General features: G+C 44.4%; 2 protein-coding genes across 2 annotated transcripts in view; both read right to left on the reverse strand.

Moving 5' to 3' along the window:
* Positions 1-999: 999 nt before the first annotated feature.
* On the reverse strand, positions 1,000-9,670 carry LOC137256239 (uncharacterized). The gene is made up of 5 exons (XM_067793963.1): positions 9,540-9,670; positions 4,137-4,180; positions 3,563-3,712; positions 3,037-3,189; positions 1,000-1,226 (listed from the first exon to the last, which is right to left on the reverse strand). Exons 1-5 carry the CDS (start codon positions 9,586-9,588, stop codon positions 1,104-1,106), a joined length of 519 nt encoding a protein of 172 aa, XP_067650064.1. The 5' UTR covers positions 9,589-9,670; the 3' UTR covers positions 1,000-1,103.
* Positions 9,671-12,928: 3,258 nt separating this feature from the next.
* The window catches only part of LOC137256127 (probable DNA double-strand break repair Rad50 ATPase), an 11,430-nt gene continuing 4,036 nt past the window's right edge, over positions 12,929-20,322 (reverse strand). The window contains exons 2-5 of the mRNA XM_067793831.1: positions 18,490-19,965; positions 16,700-16,931; positions 15,227-15,383; positions 12,929-14,288 (exon numbers count right to left, since the gene is read on the reverse strand). Coding sequence (XP_067649932.1) covers positions 13,930-14,288; positions 15,227-15,383; positions 16,700-16,931; positions 18,490-19,472 — 1,731 coding nt within the window. The 5' untranslated portion in view covers positions 19,473-19,965 and the 3' untranslated portion in view covers positions 12,929-13,929. The remainder of the gene's footprint in view (positions 14,289-15,226; positions 15,384-16,699; positions 16,932-18,489; positions 19,966-20,322) is intronic.

Here is a 20,322-nt window from a genome sequence, read left to right on the forward strand (position 1 = left end):
AAATGAACATGCACCATGATTAAATTGTGTTGCTCTATGAAAACGGCGGAGGTTTGTTTTTCTGTCAGTTGTACGGTAAGTGAAAAGTGAAACCATGCCGCGACTGCCAAAGGCTCAACGCAACTACACAACTGACAGACTACATACAGGCTTCGAGGGTAGTTAGGTTTGTCCACGTGTCTACAGGCACCATAACAGAAATATGGAACCGTTATCAGACACAGGGGTCCTCACATCTTCCACGCAGATCCGGTCGACCACGCGTCCCACAACACCAGTATTCATATGGGTTCGCCACTGACGTGACAGACTCACCGGGGTCACTCTTACACCTACAGGGACACATGGATTTGAGCCAAGACTGTGATGAACCGTTTCTGTGCAGACGGACGACGTCGTAATTACAAATGTGGTTGACAACCTTATGTTCGAAATTGGATTCAGGAAACGAGAGTGTCATGGTGCGGGCCAACGTCTCACGTACAGACTTGGAACAGACTTGGTACACGTCCGTAGAATTGAAACGACACAGTATTGCACAGATGGAATTCTTCGGCCACGTTATGCGACATCATAATAGTACAGACAACCTTTTAAAGGAACCACAACACCCAAGAACTGCCATGGTCCTCAGGGTTTCCAGATCAAATCAAATCGAACATTTACAGGAAACTCGCAACGGACAATTGCGATCATGTCACCAACATCCGGAGAACAGTAAAGGCGCTACCGGAAAAGTTAATGAACATTCTCAAGGCCACGAGTCATCATCCGATTGGTTCCACGGGTCGACGATGACAAGAAGTTCTAGAATCTGTTGGCAGTGTACAAGATGCTGACGACCTTCACCTTGACATTCGTTTGTATCATGCGTGCTTCAGTGGCAATGAATTATGCCAAATATGAACATTTTTTATGACCTGTTGATTACTTATAGAATACAATTTACAGTGTACATTTAGTAGATTTTGCAGAGTAGATATGACTTCAAACAACAGATCCGTCACTGCCCTTGTAGTGTGTATTGTTATACTGCCAACAATTCGATCATACAGATGTACTGATATTATATTTCTGAGACGAACACGTATGTGTATTCAACTTTACATCGGGCACGTTTTACATCCGGGACATTCTTTGCCGTTGAAATCGAAGTAGCTGACCACGAGGTCCGCCTGGTCACACTCATTGGTCGGCGCACACATGGGGGCTGGGCACTCCGTATCCTGCAGAAGAAGTGAAAATATACAGCAGTGTGCATGGATATACACAACAGAGCACATGGGTATGTACAACAGACCACGTGGGTATATACAGCAGGGGACATGGGTATATACAACAGGGCACATGGGTATATAGAACCGGGCACATGGTATATGCAACAGGGCATATGGGTATATACAGCAGGGGACATGCGTATATACAGCGAGCCAGGTGCGTATATAAGCAGGGTACAAGGATATATACAGCAGGGGACATGGGTATATACAGCGAGCCAGGTGCGTATATAAGCAGGGCACAAGGATATATACAGCAGGGGACATGGGTATATACAGCGAGCCAGGTGCGTATATAAGCAGGGTACAAGGATATATACAGCAGGGGACATGGATATATACAGCGAGCCTGGTGCGTATATAATCAGGGTACAAGGATATATACAGCAGGGGACATGGGTATATACAGCGAGCCAGGTGCGTATATAAGCAGGGTACAAGGATATATACAGCAGGGGACATGGGTATATACAGCGAGCCAGGTGCGTATATAAGCAGGGTACAAGGATATATACAGCAGGGGACATGGGTATATACAGCGAGCCAGGTGCGTATATAAGCAGGGTACAAGGATATATACAGCAGGGGACATGGATATATACAGCGAGCCTGGTACGTATATAATCAGGGTACAAGGATATATACAGCAGGGGACATGGGTATATACAGCGAGCCAGGTGCGTATATAAGCAGGGTACAAGGATATATACAGCAGGGGACATGGATATATACATCAGCTGCAGGGAACGTGGATATATACAGCAGGGCACTTGTTGGTATATATCAGTATTGTTATGTCCATACTACATCTTTCTGACGCTCTCATGACGTTTTTTTATGGAATTCTGCGATGCCCAGGTTCAAATACAGACAGCCATTGCCAGGCTGTGTACAGGCTAACGGACATTTGGTTCAGTCACGATACAGCTGAAACACTGAGTAAGTGACGTCACAGTTGTACCCATTCATACAACCTACATATGTGTCTACTTTGGATCCTGCCAGAAAGTTGACATACATTGTTCGGAGCCAACGAGTTAAGAATAACGTAGCAATACGACCATATAATGGACACATGTACTAGTCAGTCCTGTTCCAATGTTGCTCTCATCAAATGCAGAGAAGGAAATAATTTTTTGTCACTACAGTTACCTACTCCATCCTGTGTTCAGCAATTACTGAAGAGGGAATCCGGGTTATTGTTATGTTCAATTAAACGGCTTCACGCGTTCACACATTCACTGTCGATCCGTTTTAATTTTTCGCGTAGCAATCCCAATTTTCATAGATATTTTGTAAGAAAGACGATGCCAGCCTCCACAGCATTCTGTTACCACGTTTTCTGGTCAGCAGTGAGTGAGTGAGTTTTGTTTTACGCCGCACTCAGCAGTATTCCAGCTATATGGCGGCGGTCTGTAAATAATCAAGTCATGACTAGACAAACCAGTGATCAGCATCGACCTGCGCAACTGGGAACCGATGACATGTGTCAACCAAGTCAGCGAGCCTGACCACCCGATCCCGTTAGTCGCCTCGTACGACAAGCATAGTCGTCTTTTATGATAAGCATGGGTTGCTGAAGACCTATTCTACCACGGGTGTCTGGTTCATAAATCCTTGGAAGTTACGACACGATAATGAGTGCCGTCCTGATGTGATAATATTGACTAAAGAGCTCCACCTCCAGGCGTTACACCACTCATATCATGGTAGCTCAGGCAATGATGTCACTACAGTGTCAACACATGTTAATATTTACCGTCTCCTGTGCTTCCCTGCCTGCGATGGAGAGGGTGTCGAGGCAGGTACCACAGGTCGGGCAAGACTGACCATTCACGGTGACGTAGTTTGGTGTGTACTTTCCACCTGGGCAGTACATGCATTCGAAAATAGGACACGCCAGAATATCTGTCTGAAGTAAAATATAGAGTGAGTGAGGGTTATAATATGGTCTGGATCTGCTTTCTGCAGAAGTAACTATTTCGTGTCGTTTGTTTGATTATTCGTCTACCCTTCTGAGCGGCGTTACAGCTGATACAATCGTAGTTGGGAAAGGACATTATTAACGGGGGAGGGGGGCGCAAACACACATCACCCCCACCCCACCCCCCTTGGGCCTGAACTTTGTCACCTGACCATTGAAACACGGGTGAAAATGAAGTGTGCGTTCACACACACGCACGCACGCACGCACGCACGCACGCACGCACGCACGCACGCACGCACGCACGCACACACACACACCTTTCTCAAAAAGCTGTATCCGCCCCTGCCAGTAATCTTACCGATATTTTCCTCGCTGTTACTGAAGATGTTCCCACACACGTCTGGCATGAAGGGCATTTTCGGCCGTTCATCATGACATAATTGGTTTTATACTGACCACTTGGACACGCGACGTACATGCAGTCAAATATTGGACACGGCATCTGAAGCTGGAAGAGGAATGAGTCATGGTTAGAGATGCACCTCTGGATCAGTCCTGCAGTGTGCACGTTATAACACACAAAAATGTATCACAGTAAATCAAGCTGAGTGGAATCATCTGAATCTGTGGATTATCAGAGGATGGAAAATATCGAGTACTGGGGTCTTGATGAATGGATGCATACATACACACACGCACGCACGCACGCACGCACGCACGCACGCACGAACGCACGAACGCACGCACGCACGCACACATACATACACACATACATACCATTATCACACACCACGCCCATGCCACATACTCACGACTGCGTCTGCCCACCCCTGTCACCACCACGACCACCTCCAATACCACACTCACGCTCACATCCGTGGACAATAACATTGTGTCACCTAGTGGTTGTACAAACAAGTCAGTGAACTTACCTTTATCAAATCTGAGAGACTAGCGGGATTTGCCCCCACCGTAACTGAAGACGTAAAATACGAAAATGTGAGTCAATATATCTTTGATTGACATTTTAGTTACGAATCTAAGATAGCTCATGGGCGCCAAGCAACGATATAAGAATGCACACCGAAACGTAGTATCACATATAACAAAAGAACTTGTCATCCATATCATATCTTACTTTTTTAGTGTCGATATAGCTATTGCAGCATAGAAATTCATTGTTGATATATTGTAACGCTATTCCATGCAGGCAAATTTATTCACTTATGATGCGACGTTTCGTAATGGATCCTTACCAGTAAAGATAGGTTAATGCAACATAGTCCAGACATATACCCAATAAAGTTACTGCAACACCTATGATGTTGAAACCCATTTTGTCATATACACGTATAGTCATGTCATGAATAGGTTTGTTTGTTTGATTATGTTGACCTTCTGAGGCACATGCAATTCATACACTGGTCATTACACAAATAAAGTTTCAGCAAACTACTTTTACATAATTTGGAAAATAAATTGATTTCGTTGTTGATGTCACACACTGAGTTCAGGTCGACCACGACTTCCAGGGAGGATACAACTCTTCTCAGAATCACAAGGCTTCATCCGCTCATGTTAACTGGTTGTTTCTAAGTGCGGCTTCCCCATCATCGTTTGTCCAAACGAAATCGCCTACAGATGCGAGCTCATGGAGCCAGATGTTCCCTGTTATCCAGGGAGCACAAAAGAGCTGGGCCAGCTCGGTGTAAATTTCGACGTCATTCGAATTTGACTTCATGAGGAACGGTCGCCTGGTAGGACGAAAGTTGATTTCTTTGGTCTGAGCTGATGTGCAGCGCAGCAGAAACATTTCATCCCCACAATGGAATGTCTTGGAGCATGTACCGCTTGGCTAGGGGTTTATTCACATGACTGTAAACCTGACATTGCCACAATCAGACAAACTCTTGAGCAATGGTTCATGGTTACGTATTGGTACTATGAACCATTACAGGTTGTTCCAATACTTTTCCCTTATGTATAAATGTGATATGAATTAGCAAGGGCAAAATAATGGTATGCATGATAGATATAATGGCTGATGGATACTCGAAGAGAGTGGAGCCATCTGTTAACGACTGGATACAAAATACCGAGAGTTGATGGGAATAACTGTAGACAATAGTTGGAACTAGACCTGGAGCTGAACCTGTGGCTAGAGGTTCAGCAGGTGACTGATGTTACAAATACAGCTTTAATCTTTGTACTTATGTAACTGATGCCCCACACAGTCACGTCATGAAACCTCTGCCTAACAGCAATGGCAGCAATACCCGCTACCCATTAAAGATGGCACATCTCAGAAACCTGTCATTTTAGACAACATATAACTCTAGATGCCAATTGTTCAGCTGCCACGTTGCAAAGATGACACTTCTCACAAAAGCACTTGATGGATATTTCCAAATATCAGGGTCAGCAATGTTCTACATGGTCAACGGTCAACACGTCTTCCTTCAGTGTTCTCCATCAGTGAGACCCAGTGTACATCACACATTGAACAGGTGCCCAAGTCTTTCATGCAGAATCCCGAACAGTAAGAGACATAAGCTGGTTTACCTGCCCCGGACCAGGCTCAGATTTTATTTCAGTGTGCCCACCTAGGGCCAAAGAGCATAATATAGCATAAAAAGATACTAGTAACATATACCTTTCATAGATTGTGTGTCCATCTGACATCACACAAGTCAAAACATTGATTACTGAACAGTCTGGTTACCTGTTTACTGGGTTCATTGATTACTGAACAGTCTGGTTACCTGTTTACTGGGTTCTTTGATTACTGAACAGTCTGGTTACCTGTTTACTGGGTTCATTGATCACTGAACAGTCTGGTTACCTGTTTACTGGGTTCCATCCTAGTTCGAATACCAGTCCAGAATTTGTAAACTGACGGACAAAAGAAACGCTGGTTTCACAAACCTGGTTGCAAAACTGATTCAAACTCAAAAACATTGTTTACAGCAATATAGGAACATTCTTGCAAACCCAACCTTCGTGGCTGATAACATGTAATGAACGTGCAGCATGATTTTTGGGTGAAATCTGCGTTTTTGCATATAATTTCAAAAGTGCTTTTACGAAAATTTCGTGCAAAGATCGGGTATAAATAATGACTAAAACTCTTCTCTGACATTCGACCGTTTAGATTTGATGAACAAGAATGCCACGTTTAACATCTGTACAGCGCGAGAGAGCGATAGGAATGCTGGAGATGGGTGCAACCCAGTCCAGGGTTGCGACAATCATGGGCTGTCATAAAACCACGATAGAAAGACTAGTGCAACGTGTCAGACAGACTGGTCAGACATCAGACAGACCACGGAGTGGAAGACCGCGGGTAACAACGCAAAATGAAGACCGCTATTTACGTCTGCTTCACCTTCGTAACAGATTCCTCACTGTTATGTCATCAGCAAGAGATGCACTACAACACCCCATCAGCAGGAAGACCGTGGCCCGACGTCTCCGCCATTATGGACTGAGGGCTTATCGACCATTCAGAGGAATGACCTTGACCCTGCAACATCGACGGAACCGATTGAGGTGGGCTCGAATTGTGCAACTCTGGCAAAGACGACAGTGGGACAGAGTGTTTTTTTCGGATGAAAGCAGATTCAAACTCTTCAATGCTGATGGCCGAGTGTGCGTGTACAGACGTAGAGGGGAACGGACGTCACGTTGTTGTGTTCAAGAGGTGCAACCCGATGGTGGCGACAGTGTGATGATATGGGGCGGTATTTGTGGTGACAGGAAGACTGATTTGGTTGTCATTAATGGTAATCTAAATGCTCAAGGATATATCAACCAGGTATTGAGACCAGTCGTGCTTCCCTTCATACAGAATAATCCAAGAACTCTGTTTCAACAGGATAACGCCACTCCACACAGTGCACGTGTTACAAGGGACTTTCTGAACGCTAATAACATCCAGGTTCTTCCTTGGCCAGCCAGATCTCCGATAGAACATCTGTGGGATCACCTCGGGAGACGTCTTAAGCAACGTCAACAACGTCCTCATGACCGACAGACGTTAACGCAAGCCCTGCAAGAGGAGTGGCGTCAAATCACCCCAGCAACTGTCAGGAGACTGGTTACATCTGTTAGACGTCGTGTCAGGGCGTGCATTCGTGCTAGAGGTGGACACACTCAATACTGATGACATTTTCTTAATTTTGGGTGATTTCGGTGTGATCGACTTATGGACAATCCAACTGCTTGAACAAAATTCATTATAATTTCTTAAATATCCACCATATTTTTGTTAGAGCGTGTACACCTGTTGTCAGTTACCATCTCTTTGATATACAGTCATAATTGCTTACATATATTGTCTTACGTTTTCATTTCATAAGAAAAAATGTTGCCAGCGTTTCTTTTGTCCATCAGTTTAGGCTAATTTAACTGGATACACATATATTAATCGGTATGATCTGATCAATCGAAGCACTTGTATATTGCAACACTACGCTCCTTCTAATCCTTGCAGACCCATGAAGGTCCCGGGGTAGAATAAGCCATCAGCAACCCATGCTTGCCATAAAAGGCGACCATGCTTGTCGAAAGAGGCGACTAACCGGATCGGGTGGTCAGGCTCGCTGAATTGGTTGACACAGGTCATCGGTTCCCTGTTGCACAGATCGATGCTCATGTTGGTGATCACTGGATTGTCTGGTCCAGACTCGATTATTTACTGACCGCTGCCAGTGTGGCGTAAAACTAAACTCACTCACTCACACTAATCTTTGCAAACACGTCGTACAGTGTGCCCTGTCGCACAGCGAGAGATCTGACAATCTGGAAATCGTGGAAATCTCAAAACGCGGCACTGTGGCTAGAAAACTTGGGGGGAGGGGGTGGGGTCTAGTACGGAAATGATATTACATCAATCTCATTATGCGTTACAGAACTACACCGATAAGCGCAAAAAACACACAACAGGTGTAACCAGTGAGCCAGATGCATTGTGAACCATTTTACGACCTCATCAAACAGGGGCAGTCTGTGATTTCTTAGTTAATGTATTCTGCCTAAACCTCGATATAAAATATGAAAATACGGATATATTTTCATTTGTAAATACCATTCTCTAAATATGAAACATGGAATTGGAATTCAGTGTAGCCAGCCTTGTTTATGGTATCTATTTTCATTTTCACACGAGTAAATTAGGGTCGGCTGAAAGGTAGGTCATTCATTATCTGAATAGGTTAATGAGACTCATGTTTCGGTATGGGTAAAACATGTTATATTCGCGTTGCGTATATGTCATACAAGGTAAAACATGGTGTACTGGCATTGTCGATATCTCACACCTGGTAAAACATGCTATGTTGACATTGTGTATTCATCTGACACCAGGTAAAACATAATTATTATATTGGCGCTGTGTATTCATCTGACATCAGGTAAAATCTATTATATTGACACTGTGTATTCATCTGACATCAGGTAAAACATTATATATTGGCATCGTGTACTCATGTGACAAATGAAACATGTGGTACTGACATTGTATATATCTGACACCAGGTAAAACAGTTATATTGGCGTCGTGTACTCGTCTGACAAGAAGAATATCATTACATATTGACATTGTGTACTCATGTGACAATTAAAACATTTTATATTGATATTGTGTACTCATTTGACAATTAAAACATTTTATATTGACATTATGTACTCATCTGACAATTAAATCATTTGATATTTTCATTGTTTACTCATGTGACACCATGTTAACATATGACGACACTGTAAACATGACCCGAGGGTAAAGCAAATCGATACTTCTGACAAACACTCATACAAATCAGTCTGTTGTCTACAGATGACAACATGTCAATGATCAGTTATCCAATTTGTACACCGTTCAGGTTTACGAGGATATGTTCAAGTCTTTTTGATGTCATTGTCGTCTGTTTCAGTTACATTATTGTTTTCCATGGTCGCAATTCGGGGTGTTTAACGAATGTGTGAAAACATATTGACGATACTTTGATCAACGCGACTGCAACCAACAATGCATTACAGATTCAATGAATGCGCCAAGAATCACTGTGCAAAGCTGCCTTCCATGAGATGACTTCCAGCACTGTGGTTGTGCTCGTGTATGTGATCAAACTGATAATAGGCAGACATGACTTAGTGTTTCCCCGTAATGTATGTGTGACTTAGTATGGTTTTACCCGCAACATTCCAGCACTATCATGGCGGGAGACACCAGAAATGGCTTCGCTCAATGTGCCCATGTGTGGAATTGAACATAGATCGAACGCTTTAAGGATGTGGTATGGTACATATATAGGTACTGTCCAATGTTGTATATTTACCTGACACCAGAAGAGTGGCACACAAAGCAGCAAATGTATATGTCATCATTGTGGACGATGTACACCGGTAGAGTGTTGGTCCTATCAAAGACACACCTGCAATCAAGAACTGGTAGCACACAGGTGGTGCCAGGGTTATCGCGACCATGGCCATGTGTCGGCGTCCACACTCTACATAGATAGTCACACAGGCCTACATTTCGTCATCACATTTAACATGTCACTCCGTATGTTTTCAGTCCTGCAAACTAGCATGTGGTGTACGCCTCTTTCAATTTGCAAACAAAATATACCGTAAATACTCAAGAAATTCTCGACAAAACCTTAATGTTATCAGTTCATTCCACAGAATAATCTGTCTCTATTATCTACCGAAATTAGTTTCATAGTGAGTAGAAAGGGAAACTAGCTGGTGAACTTCAGATTTCTCAATCAACGTGACGAACTGTAAATTAGTTGCAAATAAACATTCCAATATGGCTGCCTGCATTTGAATATTTAAAGCAAAACATTGAAGTTGTGGTCATAGCAACATGCAGAGCAAATAATTGCTAATTTGATTATTTATATACTGCCTCCGGATATTGTTAACTCGAAATAGTAGATTAGGCCCCGCTTTCTCGAAAAAAACTTAATTCTGCGTTTTGACTTAAGTTTGAGTTTTTGCTCAAATGTGAAGTAATGCGCATGCATTATCGAGAAAAAAGTTAAATCGATCTCACCTGCAACCATAGCAGGCAATTTGCGTTTGGTGAATAGATTACTTAAGTTGTGTGGGCTTTTTCATTTTAAAACTACAGCTACGTCAAAAATTCAGTCATTTCTAATTGTCAAACTCAGTTTGAAATTTGAGCGAAAGCTTATGGTTGTTAGGAGATATAGGGACCAGAGAGGCAATGACAGGTCGCGGTGGTACGGTGATAATTAATACGTCCTGAGTGGTGGTGGTGGTGGTGGCTGAGGGTTTGGATAGGGTGAGTGGTCGTGATGGTGTGACGAGTGGTCGTCATGATGTGAAGAGAGGTCGTGATGGTGTGACGAGTGGTCTTCATGATGTGAAGAGTGGTCGTGATGGTGTGACGATAGGTCGTGATGGCGTGACGATAGGTCGTGATGGTGTGACGAGTGGTCTTCATGATGTGAAGAGTGGTCGTGATGGTGTGACGATAGGTCGTGATGGTGTGACGAGTGGTCGTGATGGTGTGACGAGTGGTCGTCATGATGTGAAGAGTGGTCGTGATGGTGTGACGAGTGGTCGTGATGGTGTGACGAGTGGTCGTGATGGTGTGACGAGTGGTCGTGATGGTGTGACGATAGGTCGTGATGGTGTGACGAGTGGTCGTGATGGTGTGACGAGTGGTCGTGATGGTGTGACGATAGGTCGTGATGGTGTGACGATTGGTCGTGATGGTTTGACGAGTAGTAGTGATGCTGGTCATTTGGGTGTGGCATCGGATAGCGTGAATAAAATTGCAAGAGAGGATGTTCTTCATGACTTTGCCTGTCATTCTCTCTGCGGTCACATCCATAATGTCACGTGAAACTGGCGGCCATGTAATGTGAACACATACCGGTGGGTTTTAGGACACGAGTAACAGCTGATCAAGATTCGACGGCGAGAATCACAGGGCAGCCATCTAATCATACGTCTATTGAACCTAAAATAGGTCTGTGACTAGCCTGCCCTAAGATAACGTGGTGATTAGAGCAAGGCGCCAGAGATAAACAATGACATAAAGGTTTTTTGGATTTCCATATTTATTACCGAAGTGATATTAGATAATGTTTTTACTAGGGACAAGCATTGTGTACATCACGTGTACTCTCAGGTAAACCACCCGGGTGCCCATGAGGTGTTCTGTCAGGGTGCCAGAAGATGTACTGTCAGGTAAACTATCAGAGTGCCGGTAAGATGTGTTGCCATGTAAACCATCAGGGTACAAGTAAGGTGTGCTGTCAGGTAAACTATCACAGTGCCAGTAAGATGTACTCATATGTATCATCAGTGTGTACTGTTACCCCCACAATCAAGCTGTACTGTCAAGTCTACCATCAGGGTGTACTGGTACCCTACCATCAAGGTGTGCTGTTAAGTCTACTATCAGGGTGAACTGTTACCCTAAAACCAAACTGTGGTGTCAAGTCAACCATCAGGCTGTACTGTTACCCCAACAACCAAGGTGTACTGTCTTTTCTACATCAGGATGTACTGTTAGCTCTACAACCAAGGTGTACTGTCAAGTCTACCATGACTGTGTACTGTTACCCTACAACCAAGGTGTACTGTAAAACCTACCATTAGAGTGTTCTGTCAAACCTACAACCAATTTTCAGTGCGTCCTGGTATATTTACTGTCTGGAGTTTGCACTACCAGGACGAATAACGTATATAACACGTGGTTTGTGAGGGTGACCTACCATGCGTACCAAGAATTATGACAAATTACTCCCAAAGTCAGAATGACTATTTTGATGAATTAGTCTGTCTCGACAATTCGACCTGTGAAGGTCCCGGGATAGAATGGGCCTTCAGCAAACCCATTCTTGTCATAAAAGGCGGCCATGCTTGTCGGAAGAGGCGACTACCGGGATCGGGTGGTCAGGCTCGCTGACTTGGTTGGCTCATGTCATTGGTTCCTAACTGCTGTCAGATCAATACTCGTGTTGTTGGACACTGGATTATCTGGTCCAGACTCGATTATTTACTGACCGCCCCCATAAGACTGGAATATTGCTCACCCACTCGACAATTCCGCAATTCTATGGCGTTAAAGACCGTCATGAAATTGTTTAAATACACTTCTGGTATCTATACAGAGATCAAAAACACTGACAGAGAATATATGACATGCCAAGGTAACGACCCACACACGAACCATACATATACACACAACTGTTGAACATGCACGCAAAAACCTTGCATACACATGCATGTATGCACGCAGAGACTGACGTTCACACACGAAGGAAGCATGTATAAACATACGTATGCACATACGTGTTCACATGCACACAATAACATGCAGGTACACATGCATATACATACGCACACGTAAACATTCTGCACACGCTCAGACACTCATATACATAGGTGGATCCAGAGAGGGGTGCAGGGGTGGCCTAGGAAGTTTGGTAAATGACCATTGAAAATGAAGTGTGCAAGTCCCTCTGTCACAAGATTGTGCACCCCCTTTCTCCGTGTCTGATATAAGCACACACTCACATGCACACTCACATGCACACTCACATGAACAGATGTGAAACACATATATGCACTCACACGCACATATGCTGCATGAATGTAGGGTTCATCTTTAAGAAACACCAGTCATCAATCTTTATCTAATCACAACTCTGTTCCCCTCGACAGCTTGAAAACAAAAGTGCAGATATTTACACCTGGAGGTTCTTTATTAACACACATACAACAAGTGATTCATTGAAAGAGGCAGACACTTGCGATGACAACACAATGTTTGCTGATTGGTCAATATCTGTAACACGGTGTTTCTCTGACGCGTGCGCAGTGCGAAGTGTTATCTCACCTAACGGAAACAAACCTCAAATGCGTCGGAGAGAATAGTTATTTTACCCTCAACACTCCACCCCCGAGACACTGGTGCTGAATATTCTAATAATCACGAGAAGATCACTCCTGTTGTTCCCGGCAGATCCATCCAGTTGTCGAATCGATTTGAGTTCCCCACTTCCGGGGTTCGCGACATGGCGAGTTGCGTTCCCCACTTCCCGGGTCGTCAACATGGCGAGGTGCGTTCCCCCTTTCCGGTCCGTCTGCACTCCTGGTTTCTTCGTGCAGCTATACATAGACCACTGACGAATCTTGCTCTCCATGAAACACTTCACACCCACACAGTCTAGTTTGACAGAGAGGAATCTGGGTCCCCATCAACCACTTCAGTCCTACACAGTCTAGTTTGACAGAGAGGAATCTGGGTCCCCATCAACCACTTCAGTCCTCCACAGTCTAGTCTGACAGAGGGGATATCTGACTGTTTATCAAACTGCAGAGTCTAGTCTGACACGGGGGATATGTAGGGAAGACATCTACTGCAGGTCAATGGGCAGAACTCACTGGGAAGTCCATAAAGTGTGGAGACTTAGTGTTTGTCAGCAGTGTGCCAAGGCTCCTATTTTTCACAATACCATCGTTGACATACTGTTCGAGGCGGTGATAACACCATGTCATCTAACCTTTCTTCTCACAACAAAACAACGGAGTAGTTTTCGACAAAGCTGGAACCGTCAAACATCTTCTCGAAAAAACGCACATCCATTAAAAGCGTTCAATAATATGGGGGAAACCGACTCCACCGACTGATTTATGCGCATGTGCTCAACACAATATCCACACGTCAAGGATCCATTGAATTTACCTTACCGGAAGTTTAGGGAAGTGAACAGTCCTTACAAGAGGTGTCTGAATATGGGGCTTTTTCCTCGCATTGAAGTCTTCCTCAATTTTGTCAACAATATCCTTCCGCCGAATTTCATGTAAAGTGCCAGCCAGGTCCTCCAACTTGGCCCGTGTGTGCATCCGCCTCCAACGACATAGTGCCTGCTTGGCTTGTTCCTCTACCGTGTGTCGCATGTAGTTCTTGAAGATGTTGTCAATGTCGGCTCCGACAGTCTCCTCCCCACGAGCGGGGTAGAAGGGGAGGGCGCGGTACAGCTTCACCCAGTCTCCCTCCACCCAGGCAGCAGTGATGCGGCAGGCTCGCTCCAACTTATCTGAGGATGAACACACGGAGTACAGAGGTCATGGAGAGGGTTACGTGTGAGCGCCTCTGTGAATGTTTTTGCATGTATGTGTTTTTGTTGTCTCTATGTGCGCGTGTGTACGCGTGCATGCATCTGTGTGTTTGTGTTTGCAAATCTTGCAGCCGCTAGGCACACCGAGTTATTCTGTGTTTGTTTGGAGCTGTTTGTACTAACCCGGACTAATGCCCGTAGTTTAGTGCCATCCCAGTAAGATGCCACGCCACAGTTTAAAGGTAGCCTTCACAAACACAGTGTTCTCAATAGTACAGTCAGTAGAAGGGGAAACAATCAGGGCCAGTTGAGGATTGAACCACCGACCTCAGTCTTCCTGGCAGACACTGCACCCACCAAGCCAAAGAGGCGGTGCAAGGCCTTGGCAGGGCCTTGGTAGGGCCTTATACTCCTGTGTACCACTAAATACTTTTGTTTACAACTATATATTCTTCTGTACCACTATACACTCTTCTGAACACTATATACTCTTCTGTACCACGATATAGTCTTCTGTACCACGACATACTCTTCTGTACCACTATATACTCTTTTGTATCGCTATATACTCCTGTCTACTATTATATAATCCTACAATGATTTCTAAATGCTTCGCTATACAAGTTTATCAGGAGATACCATTTTGTTTTAAGTTGCACTGCGTTGATGTTAGAATTGGTCATTGGCTCGCCTGTTTATAGACCGTGGCAATACATGGAACTGGCGTCACACGATGCTGAATACTCCTATATACATATGTGTACTTTTCGATTTAGCGAAGCCTCATACATCTGCACCTCTGTAGTCCTTCACATTCTGATATGCTGCTATGAATTCCTAAATGCTCCTGTCCGCTCTCGTATATTCCTGTTATATGCCTCTTTCCTTGCACTGCACATACAGAATTATCTACATACCCGTTTTCTTTGTGGCATTGAACTTCCGGGGAGTGAAGGGCAGTTTGTGGAAGATTTTCTTCAGAGTTTCCGGGCTTGTTTTGATGCGATGAATGTCCCTCAGCTTTGTTAGACAAGTTTCTACCCTCTCCAACTCAACCTCCGCCTTGCGTGCCGTCTGTCAGATACAGGAACATGGGTATTTAAATATTTACAACAGTACCATGTTTGCGAATGTGCGTGCGTGCGTGCGTGCGTGTGGGTTGAACAGATCAATATTCTATGCATTGTACGATGGCTGCAAATAATCGAATCTGGACCAGACAAGCCAGTGATTGATATTGTGAACATTTACCCACATTTCTTATGTACATTGTTATTTCATCACCTGAGTCATCACCTGAGTCTGGTCATAATTAAAAGTAAATCGCCTCCCATTCCTACTTTGGTTGCAAGTAAGCAGGTTTAACCCGAGGTTCTGCATCACAGCCAATGGGGTTGGGTCCACTGCTCTCCATCGAACTACCGCCAAAGCGCATCACTGGCAGACCCTGCCAAATGTCAAACTGTCATGTAGGATACAGGGTGTGATTCCCAGATTTGTCATGATTCTTGGTCCTTGAGCACCGCATCATGTGTTAGTCAACTATGTCCAACTCCCTTCTTCACGCACATGTATCTTCATATCAGAACCTGTCAGCTACAATCGACCATGCTCTATCAAAGAGCACTTCTTATATCCCCATGAGACGTATGCTCAAAGGTTAATCAATTAGGGGTATCTTATTCAAGGCCTTAGCAAAGCTAGCATTAAATACTGGGCTTGATGATGAATTCGCTAGATGACACATCCAATACACGTGTATCCGTACTACGTCACTTGGCTTTGCATGTGTTTGTGACTATGTCCAACTCCCTTCTTCACGCACATGTTTCTTCATATCAGAACCTGTCAGCTACAATCGACCATGCTCTATCAAAGAGGACTTCTTATATCCTCATGAGACGTATGCTCAAAGGTTAATCAATTAGGGGTACCTTATTCAAGGCCTTAGCAAAGCTAGCATTAAATACTGGGCTTGATGATGAATTCGCTAGATGACACATCCAATACACGTGTATCCGTACTACGTCACTTGGCTTTGCATGTGTTTGTGACATTTGCAATGTTTGGGCATGGATACGATCATCACTTCGAGAACGAATCGTATCAGCACAATCAGAGAGTGATTCATAAACACATGCTTTCATTATTTCTTTTTGACTATTTAAAGGGCTTTCGCTTACGCTAACCTACTGTCTTCCTTAAATCTATTACCAGTCCTTGGACTGCACAAAGCGATTTTAGCGATGAGCTGATCGTTACTCTCATACTCTGACATAGACTTATGAGACTTTTAGCGGTGAGATCGTTTTGTGCAAATGGATCCAGAATATCATGGACCTGTCCTCATTCCAATTTGTCACCAGGTGGCGTGTCATTCAGCTTCTTACCTTCTTGGCCTGTCTCAGGTCTGCCTTGGCCTCTTCCAGCTGACTAGACCGTTGTCTCCCTTTCTCCTGCTTCTCGCGAATCCATGTCATCTTCTTGTTGATGTCGCCCAATTTCCGGTCAATGGCGGGCTTCTTGTCCTTCAGGGCGTTTATTTCACTCAGCAAACGGTCATATGCCTCGTTGAACTCACGGCTGTTGTTCTTCGTGGACTGGCGCTTCATGTCCTCTATCCTGCAGAGAGTGACTGGGTTACAAGACATTCCACTGACAAATTCACATAGAAATCATTGAGAATGACACGTAACTACGTACTGTGTAATGTTGATGCAACGGAAGATAGAACGCTTAGAGCCCATGTCACAAGTTAATTAACGTTGAGATCGGACAGTCTTTCGATGTGTGACCGTGTTTTGCAGTTTGAGTCCTGAGAGTTTCTAGGACGTCAGTCATGCTCCACAACGAAGGGCTTGTAATACATGTGGACCTCGGACAAGTGAGTTTGTGCAAAATTGCCTCTGTTCACCCAATAGAAAATGGGTACCCGGTGGGATAGGTCGTAATGTGGTAATAACGGGGTAATAATGTGTTAGTGCTTATTAAAAATATATAATTACCACTTCCTTCTTGTGTGTACGGCTTACCCAACATCAAGAATCTGACACGTCAAACAAATGTTCATCCAAACATAACTATTTACATCTTTGCTAAGCAAAACTACACAGATGATTACATCACACTTGCTATTTCTGTGACATTTTACATGCTTTCAGTTTCGGAATAATACCAAAGCTTTCTGCAGACATTTGTATAAATGTATCAAACCGACATATTTAAAATACATTTACAGACAGATGAATGTGTCTGTCCGTGCGTGCGTATGTAGTGTGTGTTTATGTGTGTATGAATGTGTATGCGCAACATAAGGTATTGTCATAGCGACTGATTCAGGACCGTCATTGTCAGAGTACATTTATAAATTAAATACTGTGTAGTCGAGACATATCAGTAGGCATTTGATGTTAATAGTAATAGACACGTCAGCCAACCTGTACCAGTCGGCCACTTTCACTGTTATTGTTATTTATTTTCTGACAGAACAGAATCTTATTTATGAGACGTATAGTCTTTATATCCCCCGGGCTTTGTCGGCGAGGGCGCCACAACTCATGACGCCGTAATGTCGTTGTGTCATCGTCTGTTCTTTGTTTGCATTAACGGTCAGTCTAGTATTTTACAGTCTGTGACAGGGCGAGCATTAGCAGGAAGTGCCGGGCTTAAGAAACGCGGTGTGATTGAACTTGAACTTAGTTGTGTCTGAGCCGGAAGCACCTGTCAGTGCTGCCCTTGTCACTTGTGTATTTATAACCACCTACAAGTTTCGACTCAACGTATTCCTAATTCTGAGCTGCTTCCCTGTCGAGATGTGCGCGTTACGAAATAGTATCACCTACTTCTCCTGAGAAACCTGCGTCAAAAATCTGCTCGTGTTATCCCCTTGGAACTATATGATATTTCACAAACACATATATCCTAAAGTTTCATTCTTTCATCTCTTTTATCCACTTTTATAACTTTCACCGTTGACTTGTCCCTTTGTTTCGTCCGATATAATAATTTGTCAAACTCTTTTCGAAAGGTGGCAGATCAATAGGATTTAGTTGCTGGCACAGCTTAAGGCGGATTGCAGAGAATATGCAGCGAAATAGAGGCAACAGGCAGTGTCAGTAAGGCAACAGGCAGTAAAATTAAGGTAATAGGACGAGATGACAGCAAACATCCAGCCGCTCACCTGAACTCCTTGATCTCGAGGTCGAACAGCACGTCATGGTGTGCAACCATCAGATAACTCTCCTCCTGCTGTAGTTCCTTCTCCTTGCTGCCGACTCGAACCAACTCCTCGTCAGCGTCAGTGATGTCCTTCTTGATGACCTTCACCTTGTACTCGGCATTGCACACCTTCACCTGCAGGTCACGCACCTTCCGAATCTGAGTGTCTCGCTGTGATTCCAGAGCCTCGATGTCATAAGTCAGATAGGTGGAATACGAGCTATCGGCCTCCAGCCACTTCCGGATGTCGGTGCACACGTTCCTAATGTTCTCACAGGCCGCAGGAAATGCCATGAGTATTGACGCATGCATGCAGTCACATCGTTCCGCAACCGTCTTCACCCAGTAGTCAAAATGATTGATATGTAATTCTTCCTTCTCAAACTTGTCTGCCATATCTGTGATATTGTCCACATTCATCTGAATGGCCTGTGACAGTTCCTGGCGTTGTTTTTCGTAGTTAGTGGCGGTCTCCATGTAGGAGTCGCCAAGAGGGGCACTGAAGCTCAGCATGTATTTGTTCATGTACGACTGAAGCTTCTGTATGACGAGGATCATGTCCGAGAATGCAAGTCTTAGAGTTGTAAGAATCTTCCTGACACACTCATGCACTGCAGACAGACAGTGCATGTCCACCATCAGCTTGTCCGTCGCGTTGTGGACTCTCTCTGTGATCTCCACTACCTGCCGACGACAACTCAGCTCTGTGTAGCGGGCAGGCTTGATCACGGCCTCTATCTGAGGCAGCCACTTCTTCACTTCCTCCTCTATGGTCTTTCCAGGCCCGTAGAACGACAACTCCAACATGGCCAGACGCTCCTCGATGCCCAGCACGGCTTCTTTGACGGCTTCGTACACCGCCGGTAGACTCTGTGGCCTCTCAAAGTCTAAATTGGCCAAAGATTGGCGCTTCCTGAAAAACTGAAGACCGGTGGCTTTGGGCATGGCGATTACTTTTCAAATTCTCAAAACTAAGCTTCCTTGCTCGTATTTCGGCACTCTTTTTCTCTCGTGCATCTTCGAATAAATTTTCCCTTTTTCTAAAGCGGATGATTCGACAGAATTTAATGTAGTTGATTTTCTATCTAATATTCTTCCCAGCTACAAGATGGTGTGTTTTCTTTCCAAGCGTCTTTCCAGATTAGAGAACTGCAGCTGTTTCTACAGTATGGGTTCCTATCCAGACGTTTCTACAGACACTGCTGAAATGATTCCAGTGTTACAGGTGTAGCTGTCTGTGTCGGCAGCGGTGGAGATGTGTCGTGGTTGACCGCGTTGGAACACGCTGTTGCTTAACACACAGACGTGTCTCCTTCCCCGTGTGTGGTCTGCTTCCTGCTGAATAATGGATTGGCCTTCCACGACGTGGGGCGTCGATATCCGGGCATCCTGTCGTGGCTACCCCAAGGTGTGGCCCTCATCGACAGTCTGTCGATCACTGAAAGCAAACAGAACATTAAATATTAAATGGATTTTTGAAATATACATCTATCACTGTACTAATCTACTTTTACTTGAAAGGGTTGTGCTAATCTGGCATTGACGAGAATGTCTGCTGAGGAGCATCCTGCTGAAGGCCGCCACGAGCTAGCTGATGGAGAGTATGGGAGGTGATGGTCTGGAATGTGAAGGTCCACATGAGTCTGTGGTATAGTATCTAAATGTGTTAGCACTACGAAACTGACTACTTCATGGAACCACACACGCACATACGAACACTCGCACGCCCGTGCACACGCAGACGCCGCATGCGTTAGTTAAGTACACGTAACCCTTTTCACATTCGTTTATCTCT

The sequence above is a fragment of the Haliotis asinina genome, chromosome 11 (genome assembly GCF_037392515.1).
Source record: "Haliotis asinina isolate JCU_RB_2024 chromosome 11, JCU_Hal_asi_v2, whole genome shotgun sequence".
In the NCBI taxonomy this organism is placed as follows: domain Eukaryota; kingdom Metazoa; phylum Mollusca; class Gastropoda; order Lepetellida; family Haliotidae; genus Haliotis; species Haliotis asinina.

Excerpts from the sequence above, each read along its gene's own strand:
- LOC137256239 (XM_067793963.1), bottom strand. The coding sequence starts at position 9,588 with ATGATGACATATACATTTGCTGCTTTGTGTGCCACTCTTCTGGTGTCA. Across the intron at positions 4,181-9,539 it reads TGCCACTCTTCTGGTGTCAG|TTACGGTGGGGGCAAATCCC; the intron begins GTAAATATACAA and ends TTACGTCTTCAG. Across the intron at positions 3,190-3,562 it reads TAACAGCGAGGAAAATATCG|ACAGATATTCTGGCGTGTCC; the intron begins GTAAGATTACTG and ends ATTTTACTTCAG.